We start from the raw sequence: 14,243 nt of genomic DNA, 5'->3' as shown, positions 1-14,243 counted from the left end.
CGTTGGTGCTTTTCTGGTAAGCATCAAATTTCGCATTGAAGTTCTGTTCAGCCAAACTAAAATGTCTTTTGAGCATGGCTTCAATTGTGGCCACCGTGAGTTCCGACTCAGGCTCAGCGACGGTGTCCTCGGTGTGCTCCTCGGCCGGATCACGGTCAGGGTTAGCTAGCTTGCCATGTCGCCCACCACATCCATGTCGATCACCAGTCATAATGCCAATTAATTCAAGTATATTTGTCAAATTCTAAATAGTAAGCTTAATAGCTGCCAAGTTTCAGTAAACTAGTAGGAATGAAATTAGCAAAAGCTTGCAAACAATTCAGGGAGTTAGGGAGCGAAGTTGCGTGCGTCACATTAGCTTCACATCCACTGGGAGAAGTGCAGCTCGGGGTTCGGTGCCTTGCCCAGTGGCACCTTGGCAGCGGTTCCTGAGATAGTAGACAGCATCAGTCATTCATTTTCATTCCATCAGTTTGAACTGCTAACCTTCTGGTTGTGTTTCTGCTACTCTGACATCTTGGCTGCTTCTGACCAAAAAGAGACGACTAACGGTTTGTTTTCCAGTCACAGCTGGAGTTTGTGTGTTCTGTGTGTGTGACTGACAGCTGTGGGGGTGTTTGGTGTGGTTTCTCTTTCTCTCTGTGCCTCTCGTTCTCTCTCTGTCTCTTTTTTTTCTGCAATATGGAAAACCTTTCAATGCTGCTTCCTTACTATAACCTACATGGAAAGGCAAAGCTAACAGCGCATCATACATGGTTTTGTACATCTTAAGAATGTAGTTTATATTGTGTGAATTAAAGACAGATTATTTCAAATCTTAATTCGGGCCTTTTTTTCTTGGCACGAGTTTCCGAAGGGCTCCAATGTTCGTTGACTTCATGCAGCTCATAAACCTGGTCTAACAGGGGTGAATAAATTACACTTTTTTCTGTTTCACTTCATACTGACCAGAGAAGATCTGGCAGTGCGGCAGGTGGAGTCGGTGGAAACTTCCTCTCAGGCAGGTGAACTTGACCAGATGACCTGCCGGCTCAAAGCCCTTTGTGGCGAGGATGTTAATTTCCCAGGGAACTATCTGGTAGGTGACATCACCATCACCCTCCAACACCAAACCGGTGAGACTGCAGCGAAACGCTCCGGCGTGCGGACACTGCAGCCTGGAGATGCAGCATGAACAACAACAGTAACACATTCACGCTAAACACTGCAGCTGTAACAGTACACAGAAGTCACAGTTTGGTTCGAGTTTGGTGCAATGGGAAAAAAGCAAAGAAAAAACACAAATTTATAAGCCTAGGTTTCTGTTCATTTACTTCTAACAAAGAACGGTGCAAGTTTCAGTTTTTTCCACCCAGTGTTTACTTCCCCCTGAGGTGGCTGGAACAGGCGTATTACGCAGTAAACAGTGAACATATACAAAAGGCAACAGGAAGACTTGTGCATAGGGAGTGTTTAAATTTGCACCATTAAAGGCTATAGTTAAACATTAAAAGATGGTACAAACACTTGTTATGACATATGCGCATTAGAGATGGAAGAGAAGCCTGTGTTACCGGTATATGTTGCCTTCCTCCTGGACTTCAGGTGTAATCTCAGTCTAGATAAATGAAGTGAAAGGCAAATAAAACACAAAATACATTTCCCAAATTGCTGATTAGCAATTAATCATAAGACCAGTTCAACTTCTCCTGTTACCAGTAATGAGTCTGTGTCCAGCTCTGCTCGGGGGTCACACCATGAAGCCTGGCCCTGCAGACCGACACCTGCAACATAACACATCAGTTAGCCTGATGTTGTCTTTCACATGAAGTCTTAATGTGAGGACTTCTATCCCAGTGTTTTATGAATACTATCTACAGTATTACCATTTAATGTATATAAAATCAGTTACTGTAAGCTCCCCACTGTCGTTTACACCAATAACTCCTTACCCAGTTATGGTCATTTTCATGTTTTAGGGTTACATGATCCTCTCTGGGCTGAGAAAACTCTGCCAACCTTCATCTAATGAAACACTTTAAACCCCACGCAAGAAAATCAACAATGAATTCTCCAAAAGCCGATGTTTTGGCAGATATCAAGTTTTCCCTGCACAGATATTGGCTTTGATCAGTCTACTCCAGACATGGAAAAAATAAGGCCTGCGTCCGGATCCAGCTCATGAGACAATTTAATACAGCCCTCAGACATATATCATGATTTCTGTTGCCAAATTTATGTTTGTATAGAAAAACAAATTCTTTTTTTCACAAAGCTGCTGTGCACCAACAGTCCTGTAGATGGCAGTGTCAGATAGGGGTTGGGCTGAGTTTGACTTGGAAGCTCCTCCTGTACACGCTGAGTGGGCGAAGCTCAGCTGGAGACGCCACAGTCAAGTTTCACTGGCTCACAGAATCACAGAGACAGACTGAAGCATTGTGGGAAACTACAGGCACCATGCGCAGTTCTCACTTATTTTTTGTGTAAACTGAACTGATGAACATTTGTGTGTCAAACTAAGAGGGTCCACCTGAGAAAATGATGAAAGAATACGAAGAAACTGAGAGAGGACGACTCCACAGTTCCTACTGAGATGCAGCATCACACGCTGCTGATGAGTTCTGAATATTTGGAAAAGTAATAATTAATAAAATGTTTAAAAACGGATTTTTAGAAGGAAAAGTGCTGTGATATAACTGAATGTGTTTTGAAACAAAAAGTATTGGTACAGAAACTTGGTTATAACTCATTTAAAACTTGGAATGCTCTCTATCTGGTCCCTCAACTAAAATGTCTGCCCACCCCTGATCTGATCCCAGGTAAGCAGGTAGTTCACCTGGGCCACGGTCCAGCCATGGCTGAGAACAAACAGCAGGAAGTGCAGCTGCACCATCTAAACAGCTGAGTGTTTGCAGCTTAGTGATGAGGGGTCTGTGTATGATTCGTTCAACTGATATTCAATTGATAATCAAAAAACAGAAAAATGAAAAAATGACTTGATATTCCATAGTTTGTTTTTCAATGTCACACAAAAAACAAATATCGAGTCATTTTTCCTTTGATGCTATGCTCAGGTCAAAAAAAGAACATTTAAAAAATTTCTGAGCATCTCTCGACTCCCATCTGCTGCAGCATGGTGGAAATATCCGCATGAGTCTTGCTTGTTTTAAATAACTCCTTGATAAAGTCAGCATGAGACTCCAATGAGGCCATTGTAAGCGCCCGAACGTAGCCTACTGGTAATCACAACAAATGAAGAAGTCCGTTCGCCTAATAACTTCCGGGGCACACAAATCAGAAAGATTGAATATCAAAATCAAATTTGGCCCTGGGACCGTTTTTTAAATGTTCTTTTTTTGACCTGACCATAACATCAAATGTTCGAAAAACTACTCGTTATTTGTTTTTTGTGTGACATTGAAAAACAAACTATGGAATATCAAGTCATTTTTTCATTTTACTGTTTTTGGATTATCAATTGAATATCAATTGAACGAATCATACACGGACCTTGAGGAATCAAACTAAATCCACACTTACACTTCCCCAGCCCGGGTTTCAGCCTGTGCTCTCCACCATGGTCCACCCTGGAGGAAGAAACAGAGTCAGCTCTGAACGGACTGAAGAACTGCTGACACCTTATTTTGCTATTAGAAAACAGCATAGCCTTGGTTTTGTCTGCATTTAGCACGAGTCTGAGGTGGAACAGCTGAGACAGAATAACATCAAATACCAGCTGCAGATGTAAGAATCCCAGGGCAGCAGTAACAATAAACAATACTGTCACCCGCATAAAGATGCTCAGATGGGTTTATATTTTGACCCACAGATGAATAGTGAAGAGAGTGGGTCCTAAAACTGAACCTTGTGGCACACCTTTGGTGACATAAAGACAGCTGGAAGAAAGACAACTAAGCTGCACACATTGCTTACAATTGGAGAAATAATTTGAGAACCAGCCAACAGCTTGGCCTGACAGGCCTAAATCTGACAGCCTCTGACATTAAATGTCCTGGTCAATCATATCACTCACTGCCACAGACCATACAACAATCAGACTCTGTTACTACCTTTAAATCCCGCCTTAAAACTCACCTCTTCAGACAAGCCTATGCACTTTAATCTTGGGACTGGAATGACATTACTGTTGCACTTTACTGTTGCTTTATGTATTGCATTGTTTTTCATTGATTGTTATGTTTTATTGATTGTTTTTATTGTCCTTTTGTACGGTGACCTTGAGTGTCCTGAAAGGCGCCTTTAAATAAAATGTATTATTATTATTATTATTATTATTATTATTATATCAAAAGCCTTGGACAAATCAATAAAAAGTGCAGCACAATTATTCAATAATGGAAACATGGGCAGTAAATAACCTTCCCTATGAGTGTTTCACCTCTGTCACTCCATCTGCAAAGGTTTTCTCTTCTGGTCAGATTATTTTCTCTGGTGGTTTGCGAGGACAGATCACACACACACACACACACACACACACACACACACACACACACACACACACACACACTGTGCAGAAGTCCATTCTTTCCAGCCAGTGCTGTCGGTTGCTCGTGATTCCATGAAGTTTATTTCCGAAGTTATGTGAGAACATCACAAATAAAGCGAGTGCAACATAGATCAAAATAAAAGCCCTGCTTAACTTCTGACCAATGCCAACAAGGTCACACTAGGTCACATAGTACCTTTTTTTTAATTTTTTTATTTTATTTTTACACAGAGGCCAATAAAATAACCAGACTCGGGGGTTAAACAGGACACCCGGTCAGGAACCAGAACCCAGATTTTTTTTTGTCTGGCCTTACCAGACGACGTCACTCATATTCACCATCCACCATGAAACAATACTCCTCAGCCATAAAACATTGTGTGTGTCTCTCCATACCTGAGAGCCTCCAGTCTCCAGGTTGGATCCTCCAGTCCAGCAGAGAGCAGCTTCACTCCTGAGTCTCCTGGATGATTGTAGCTCAGGTCCAGCTCTCTCAGATGGGAGGGGTTGGAGCTCAGAGCTGAGGCCAGAGCAGCACAGCCTTCCTGTGTGACCAGACAGCCTGACAGCCTGAACATAAACAGCACATTTTCTCATTAGTGCACTGTTCAGAAATTAATCAGGGTAACTCATATACCAGCAAAAACCTAACGGAACAAATGGAAACAGCTGAACACATGACTTTCTTTGTATTTTCAGCCAGTCCAGTTGGACGGTTCTCCACTGAACCTGTGACAGAATCTAAGAAGTCATTTCTTCTGGTATTTATCCTGCTGACAGAACCTCTACAGGAGGAATCACGTCCTTGATGGAGGTAAAACTACCCTGATTAGTAATGTGTTCAGTGACATGAAGCTGCATGGAAATCAGGACTGAACTGGTCATGTGTTGAGCAGGTTGAGGAATCCTGACCTGAGAGCCTCCAGTCTGCAGTGTGGACTCTCCAGTCCAGCAGAGAGCAGCTTCACTCCTGAATCCTGCAGATCGTTGTTACTCAGGTCCAGCTCTCTCAGACTAGAGGACTGGGAGCTGAGAACTGAGGCCAGAGCTGCACAGCTTCTCTCTGACAGATTACAGCCACTCAGCCTGAAGAAGACATGGAAAGATTAAATATTAGGTTTTAAATATATATATTTAATTAAATATAAGGTTAAATATTTCTTAAATCTGGGACTTGAGAACTGAAAACAACTCCTTGCAACAATTTGTTGTGGGCTTGTTGTGATCAAACCATACAAAACAAAAACATTTTTCTCTACATTTTAGAAATGTATGAGAGATATTTTAGACATTCAACTCAAGGAAGAACAGGACAGAGTTATGTGTTTTTTACTCAAGTCCACTTGGGCAGGACACATTTTATGTTTCAGATATGTGGTCTATGTTTTAACCCTGACCACCGATATAATTTATTAACAGTAACCAAAACATTAACAAGAGGCATTAAATCAGTTGTTGATTTTGAGAGTTATGTCATGGCTGGGTGTATGACTGTAGATACTGCTTGAAGGTTTTCAGATTTGACCCTTGAGTCCTGACCTGAGAGCCTCCAGTCTGCAGTGTGGACTCTTCAGTCCAGCAGAGAGCAGCTTCACTCCTGAATCCTGCAGATCATTGTTACTCAGGTCCAGCTCTCTCAGACTAGAGGACTGGGAGCTGAGAACTGAGGCCAGACCTGCACAGCTTCTCTCTGACAGATTACAGCCACTTAGTCTGAGGAGGAATCAAACAGGAACACCATAACACTGAAGATATTTTTCGCTTGTGTAGAATACGTTTAATGTGTCCAGTTTTCTATGAACTTACACAGATTTCCTGGAGGCTTTGACCTCTGGCAGCAGCCTCAGAAGAGCCTCCTCTGAAGCCAAGAATTTCTTCAGGTCAAACACCTCCAGATCTTCTTCTGATGACAGTAAGATATAGACCAGAGCTGACCACTGAGCAGGGGAAAGACTGGCTGTGGAGAGACTTCTTGAACTCAGGTACTGTTGGATCTCCTTCACTAGAGAATGGTCATTCAGCTCATTCAGACAGTGGAACAGGTCGATGCTTCTCTCTGGAGAGGGACTGTCCCTGATCCTCTCCTTGATGAACTCAACTGTTTTCTGATTGGTCTGTGAGCTACTTCCTGTCTGTGTCATCAGGCCTTGTAGGAGAGTCTGATTGGTTGGCAGTGAAAGACCCAGGAGGAAGCGCAGGAACAAGTCCAGGTGTCCATTTGCACTCTGTAAGGCCTTGTCCACAGCACTCTGGTAGAGGTGTTTTAGTTGGGAGGTTGATTGTCCTTCTGTCAGCAGATTGACTCCAGAGTTGATGAATGTCAGAAAGACATAAAGAGCAGCCAGAAACTCCTGAACGCTCAGATGGACGAAGCAGAAAACCTTGTCCTGGTACAGCCCACGCTCCTCTTTAAAGATCTGTGTGAACACTCCTGAGTACACTGAGGCTGCTCTGATATCAATGCCACACTCTGCCAGGTCTGCTTCATAGAAGATCAGGTTGCCTTTCTCCAGCTGCTCAAAAGCCAGTTTTCCCAGAGACAGGATCATCTCCCTGGTCTCTGGAGTCCAGTGTGGATCTGTCTCAGCTCTCCCATGATACTTGATGTTCTGCACTTTGGACTGAACCAGCAGGAAGTAGATGTACATCTCAGTCAGGGTCTTGGGCAGGTCTCCTCCCTCACTTGTCTTCAACACGTCCTCCAGAACTGTAGCAGTGATCCAGCAGAAGACTGGGATGTGGCACATGATGTGGAGGCTTTGTGACGTCTTGATGTGGGAGATGATTCCTCTGGCCTGCTCCTCATCTCTGAATCTCTTCCTGAAGTATTCCTCCTTCTGTGGGTCAGTGAAGCCTCTCACCTCTGTCACCATGCCAACGCACTCAGAAGGGATCTGATTGGCTGCAGCGGGTCGTGTGGTTATCCAGAGTTGAGCAGAGGGAAGCAGGTTCCCCTTAATGAGGTTTGTCAGCAGAACGTCCACTGAGGTGGACTCTGTAACATCAGTCAGGATCTGGTTGTTCTTGAAGTCCAGAGGAAGTCGACACTCATCCAGACCGTCAAAGATCAACACAACCTGGAACTGCTCAAACCTGCTGATTCCTGCTTCTTTGGTCTCAGTGAAGAAGTGATGAAGAAGTTCCACCAAGCTGAACTTTTTCCCTCTCAGCAGATTCAGCTCTCTGAAAGTGAATGGAAATGTGAAGTGGACATGCTGGTTGGCTTTGTGTTCAGCCCAGTCCAGAGTGAACTTCTGTGTTAAGACTGTTTTCCCAATGCCAGCCACTCCCTTTGTCATCACTGTTCTGATTGGTCCATCTCTTCCAGGTAAAGGTTTAAAGATGTCTTCACATGTGATTGTTGTTTCTGGAGTGGCTGGTTTCCTGGATGTTGTTTCAATCCATCTGACCTCATGTTCCTCATTGAGCTCTCCACTTCCTCCTTCAGTGATGTACAGCTCTGTGTAGATCTCATTCAGAGGTGTTGACTCTCCTGCTCCTGTCAATCCCTCAAAAAAATCCTGAAACCTCATCTTCAGCTTAGATTTGAGTTCACGCTGGCAGTTGGCAAGAGTCTCTGAAAGAGTAATTAAGAGATTGCATTAGATAACAGTCAGAGTAAACATGACTAGTAAATGACATGTCATAGTAAATGTGAGCAATGCAAACATTTCTTGGTAAATGAACATAATTGCAACACCATGGAATCTACTCAGCTCATTAGTGGTTAGCAGACTAACAGGTCTTGACTGTATGGTGATTGTAAATGGACTACATTACTGCTTTTTCAGTCTACCAAACACTCAAAGCACTTTACAGTGTTTGCCATCAGTGTGTTAATGGATGAATGGAGGCAGAGGCTCCCACTCAAGGTGCCAAGCTGCCCAGCAGTGGTTAGTATAATGAATATGGTAACTGTTGTAGAGTCGTTTTACATTGTGCTTACAAGCCAAAAAACTTTCTGAGTTTTTGCCTGTAGCTCGTAGGAAGATGTTCTGCCATCAGATGAACGATGCTCTTTTCGATTAATCAGTACTGGTGATGTATCTGTATCTGTTGGGAAGGTCCTGAACCTGCTGCAGGAGCTCTGATCGACCTCACCCTGTACCTCCACTAGAGGTCAGAGTAAGAACTTCTTCACTGAAAGATCAATAATGTCTCTTAAAGTTCAAGAAACATTCCATTTTTTTTTTTTGTTTTCCAGACAACTGCACACTATAAAGTTCATAAGCACAGACCCTGAAAAGACAGCGTGTCTCTCTACACATTTTTACTGTCCAGATGCAGGCAAACAAAAGTACACTTACACTATGATACACCTTCCAATCTATGTAAATTGTTGGTATGAAGTGCACAATCACACGATGTACCATTTGGCATTTTCAGATGTCCCTGCTTGTAACAATCCAAAGATTTACCTTCGGGATTTAAGATGGCGTATGCCAACCGCTGAACAAGATCATTCTTGTTCATTTGAATCAAAACCCTCTTGGTGACCTCCACGGAGTCTGAGCCGTAGATCCGGACCATCTCTTCCACTGTGTCCAGCCTGTTTGCCTTCTCCAGTCGGCTCTTCGGGATTGCTGGGAAGTCTTCCAGGACATTCAGGAGCCACTTGAACTTTTTTAGATCTTCCTCTGTCAAATCCTCCAAAATGTAAAGGAGCTGCTCTCTAGGTGTCACGATTGTTGATTCCTCAAAAAACAGAAGAAATCGTCCATTCAAACAACAGCAGCACAATTTCCTTGCAGGAATAAATGAAGATTCTTATCATTAACAGCAGCATTACAGGTGTAAGCACCTGTAGTGGAGCAGGCGGGGGGCAGAGGGGTCTTCTCGCCCACAAACAATAACAAACAGTTACAATTTTCAAGCTATGTCATTTATATTGTTCAATCCTCACATTCTCCCTTTTTTAGGGGCCCAAGGATTTTCAAAGGGGCATGGCTTCTGCCCTTGCAGCATTCACTGACTGTCTGCAGGACAAGGCCTTCACATTTTAAAATGTGAACATCTCCTATCCTATCCTCGACCCCACTCTGTCCTACTAACCCCATGTCAACCAGGTTACCAAAAGCACCTTCTTTCATCTCAGCAACATTGCCCGCCTGCATCCCAACCTGTCCCACACTGCTGCAGAGACACTCATTCATGAATTCATCACATCCAGATGCAACTACTGCAATAGCCTCCTATATGGTATCACCACGAAAGTTCTCAGGAAACTAAAGTACAATCAAAACTCTGCTGCCCGTCCACTCACCAGGACCCGATCCAAGGACCACATCACACCAGTTCTCCGTGACCTTCACTGGCTCCCAGTCAAATACAGAGTCGACTCCAAAATACTACTCACCACCTACAAAGCCCTCGACAATCAAGCTCCTAGATACCTCTCCGACCTCCTTCACCGCCATGCCCCAATCCGTTCCCTCCGGTCTACAACTCCGTTACAAATTACTACTCGGTTATCCGCGGCATACAAAAGTGCCCAGTCCAGCTTAGGATCAAACTACATAATCATGTCATGGTTCAGGTATTCTTGATGTTAAACATTTTTGGATCAAACAATATGGTTTTGTAAACGCATGTTTTTATCAAGCCTCGAACTTTTCAAGCCAATGGAGTTGGCCCTGCCTATAGGCTAGAGCTAAGAAGTTTAGTTTAGTTTTTATTTTTCTCAAAGAGTGTCATGTGCCATTAATGGTGCCCAGCCCTATGGGCTTACAAGACACTGCAAACAAGAAAGAAAAGGGAAAAAAGATAGTTACAAAGTCAAGAAAACAAGATGGCAAAACAAAACAAGTTGCATTAAATGTAAAGGCACACTACCTCACAACATTACTTACTTAGCGAGTGGGAACACTTCTTTGGTAAAGAAATATGACAACATAGATTCATCAGAGAGTAGATCACAGCCAGAAAACTTGCAAAAGAGATTGAGTCTAAGAGCATGGTACAATGGACAATAAAACAGAAAATGCATTTCATTTTCAACTTCATTTAAGTCACATAAGCAGCATTTTCTCTCCTCTTCCGGGATAGAGTGGAAGCGACCTGTTTCCAGAGCCAGGGGCAAAATGCCACACCTAAGCTGGGCACAGACAGACCGCTGGTTAGTGGTCAGGTTAAGTGTGACATAAGGTTCAGACTGGCAGCTGGTTTTTATCTGACATTAAGTTCTTAGCTTTGGTTTTCTCCATATTTCTTCAGCCCATTTCTGTTTGTAGTTATCAAACAATGTGGATTTAATTTGCCTAACGCTACACCTCAATTTGTTTCTAAATATGTGTTGGAAGCGAGCTTCATAAAAAACACTTTCCAGCTCCTCGGTCCAGGATCTACCTGTAGAGAGTTCCCATAGGAAAATCTGTTTCGTGAGTCTACACTCGGGCATGGCAATTAGCCTGTTCCATAGCCTCACCATGTCAGCCTTATGCCGCACTTCAGGTGGCTCCCACCCCATGTCTCCCCTCACAGCAAGCTTAGGGGCCAGTTTATGCACCCCTAAGAAACAGCGCATTGCTCTGTCCTGTGTCACATCCCTCTTGACATGTTTACTGTAAGAAGAATGTAGAGAGAAGGGAGGGAGAGGCTATCGCATCTGTTAGAAAACAATCTGAAACGTTAACGTTATTGTTCAGTGATTCTCAAATTTCAAATTTAAGCACAACTCTTGTAATATAATTGGATTCCAGTCGTAAGAAAACGACAACAAGAAAAGAGGGCATGCCCGTATTGCTTTGACTGTCGAGGAGAGCTGCACGCAAGAAACAGCACACAGAAGTGGACAAAGAGCTGCAACGGACGGGTAAATTTAGTCTAGATTGTAATGCTGGTCGATGCATTTTGGGATAGTCGTGTCTGTGAAATAACCACACTTACCAAACAGAGCTCATTTAACCTGCTGCCTTGCACACTGATTTATGCTATCCCCAGTGCGATGTAACGTTAGCTAACTGAGAGCCCACTCACATTGGCAAGTTTGATCCGCGCCCAAGCACGTTTGCCCCTAAAATCCGGATTATTTGACCAGTGTGATCGCTCCGTATCGTGCTTGAATACAGCACACTTCCCCCGCTCTGGCACGGTTGGAGGGGGTGTGCTTCAGCGCGGTACGGGCGCGTACACGAGCACATGCACGGTCACCAACGCAGTGCGTGGACGTAATTCATGCAACTTTCCTCCTGCCTCTGCAAAATTGTTTTATGCCCGCAGTGCGATTACCAGCAAATGGCCCCATTGCTCAATCAATAATCAACCATGTTGTCTGTGTTGCTGTCCGCTGTGCCGCTGCAACCGCATATAAACAAAAGTCGGTTTATAATGAAAGTACAGCAGGCTGTGTGCCGAGATCTGGCAGACCTGGTTTTCTCCTCGATTAAACAGGGGTATATTGATGCGCTGTATAGACCCAGGCGAGGTTACTCGGTTATAAAATTAATTGAAATATGCATCCCTAGTTACAACTAATAGAAAACACATCTGCCACCCCCGTCAGGGAACTCCCCACAAGGGGCCAGCTGATGGCTGCTCTCCGATGGCTGCAAATTTGTTGATGCACTGCCGTCACCACGGTAACAGTCAGGGAAACGTCAGAGGGTGGTGGGATACCCGACTATTGGGGGAATGCATACGGGGAGTAAACACATGCACATTCACAACTGATTTGAAAGTGAAAAATTTTTTTTTTTTTTAAATCTGCCTCCACTTACTTCTGTTCCTTCCAGCTGTGTCTCCTCTTCCTCTTCTTGTTGCTGCAGCCCAGGACAAACCCAAACTGCATCCTTCAGAGGAAGCTGAATGAAAGCTGGAAAGCCTGTTAGTCCACAGTTGAGGACCCCAAACCCCGGGTACAGAGGTTCAGTGAAGGTGGATTTGAAGGTGTGGAGGTGGATCAGTGTGTCAGAGGAGACGCTGTAGAAGGACAGAGAGCCAGCAGGCCAGTCCAGATACACGGCCACTCTGTTGGAGGCAGGGGGCCAGACAGAAATGACAGCTGGTATGTTGTTGTGCCTGGCACAGAAACTTTCGCCATAGCAGAACAGAACCCAGGACATGTCGTTCCCGCCGAGCCTGCAGTCAGCACCGCCTCCTCTCCTGCTGATTCCTCTGTAAGTCACTCCAATATGAAACCATCCCCTCCACTCGACCTCCCAGTAGCAGCGACCAGTCAGACCATCACTACACAGGATCTGTTCCCAGTCCTCAAACCTCTCTGGGTGATCAGGATATGGCTGCTCTTCTCTCACTGCTGTCACCTTCCTGTTGTCCTCAGACAGGACGAGGTTTCTGTTTGCTGTGTTTGTGTCCAGTGTGAGTTCACAGGAATCTGATGGAGAGAACAAGACACAATAATAACAATACATTTTATTTTTTTTAATAACTTTTCATACAGAAAATACTACAACGGTATAATACGGCCACTGTAGGGGAAAAATTATCAAACCAGGAGGGCTGCATTCAGAGAAAAAAACTCAGAAATTCTGAGTTTAAAGTGGTGGCGGTGTGGTTACTTGGCCAAAAAAAAAAAAAAAAAGAGTGAAAGTGAAAAAAAGTAAAATACAATCACAAAATGCAGCACAATGTGCTTCACACAAAATATTAAAAATGCTCATAGGACCTCACAGTGAGGTTAAAAATAAATAAAACTACGCTAAAATGGAATGGAGAAATGAATTTAACAAGGAAGAAATGAAAGGATAAGAGAGCAAAAACAAAGTCATAACTATCAAAAACATGAATAGATATAGAAGTACAGGAGGTAATGATAAGAGTGGAATCTTAAGATAAAAGCTATAAAATTACATTAAACATTAACATTAACAGACCAAGAGTTATGGTAGAAGCTAAAATTAATTGTTCATAAGGCAGGGAGATGATATGCTCTCCTATTGTTCTTGTTAGTACTGGAGCTGCTGCATGTTGGAAAAGTTGAAGTTTGCTAATTGATGTCTTTGGCAGGCCAGTGAGCAGGGCGATATAGTAATCCAGTCATGACAAAATAAAGGCACGGCTCAGTTTTGTTGCATCTTGCGTTGACAGATAAGGTCTAACTCCAGATATGTTTAAGATAGTGTGTTTTAAGAGGTGTGCAGTTTTTGAAATATTGTCAATGAGTTTTTTTTTGTTCGTTTTTTTTTTTACAACTCATGTCTGAGCCAAGAGTGACTCCCATACTTTCAACTGCTGGGACGAAATAGCTACTTCACATGAACAATATTAGTGTAACTAACAGATGTGATTTTTTTTTTCATGGATAGATTATCAACTACAATCCAAGGTAGGAGCTGGAGTGCGAGACTCATAGATCTGCACATACATAACGAGTGGAAGGTGTGTAGGTTATATCAAAGCCGTGTAAAGGCATGAAGGGATATTTTTGCACTGAAAAAGACTTGAAAAAAACTTGTTAAATCAACACCTGGAAGTGTTCTTTACGTGTTACAGACAATGGATCGATAGCTATGGCAAAGCGTAGGGGGGGGACGTTGAACAACCTTGGCATATCCCCCATGTTATAGGGATCCATTTATAACCTTTCTAATAAGAGGGTCACACTCAGAAATAAATGATGCAGTAGATTTACTCGATCATGTGCCTGACATTACACAAAACCTTTTCAGCCATCCAGACTCAGAGTTCTTAATGAAAATACATGCAGCTATGGTAGCACACCAGTTGGTCTGAATGCAGTAGCAATCCTACAGATAGAATTAACCTTTTCTACAGCAGGTAGCAGTGTATTACATGGAGA

The 14,243-nt window shown here is 43.3% G+C and overlaps 1 protein-coding gene across 1 annotated transcript in view; it reads right to left on the bottom strand.

Annotated features, from left to right (window-relative positions):
- Positions 1-360: 360 nt before the first annotated feature.
- The window catches only part of LOC115363737 (uncharacterized), a 35,364-nt gene continuing 21,481 nt past the window's right edge, over positions 361-14,243 (bottom strand). Inside the window, exons 7-16 of the mRNA XM_030058006.1 lie at positions 12,202-12,818; positions 8,905-9,181; positions 6,293-8,063; positions 6,026-6,199; positions 5,399-5,572; positions 4,883-5,056; positions 4,511-4,523; positions 1,696-1,763; positions 949-1,157; positions 361-428 (exon numbers count right to left, since the gene is read on the bottom strand). Coding sequence (XP_029913866.1) covers positions 361-428; positions 949-1,157; positions 1,696-1,763; positions 4,511-4,523; positions 4,883-5,056; positions 5,399-5,572; positions 6,026-6,199; positions 6,293-8,063; positions 8,905-9,181; positions 12,202-12,818 — 3,545 coding nt within the window. The remainder of the gene's footprint in view (positions 429-948; positions 1,158-1,695; positions 1,764-4,510; positions 4,524-4,882; positions 5,057-5,398; positions 5,573-6,025; positions 6,200-6,292; positions 8,064-8,904; positions 9,182-12,201; positions 12,819-14,243) is intronic.

This window comes from Myripristis murdjan, chromosome 8 (genome assembly GCF_902150065.1).
Source record: "Myripristis murdjan chromosome 8, fMyrMur1.1, whole genome shotgun sequence".
Lineage (NCBI taxonomy): Eukaryota > Metazoa > Chordata > Actinopteri > Holocentriformes > Holocentridae > Myripristis > Myripristis murdjan.
This window is presented reverse-complemented; position numbering and strand designations above follow the sequence as displayed.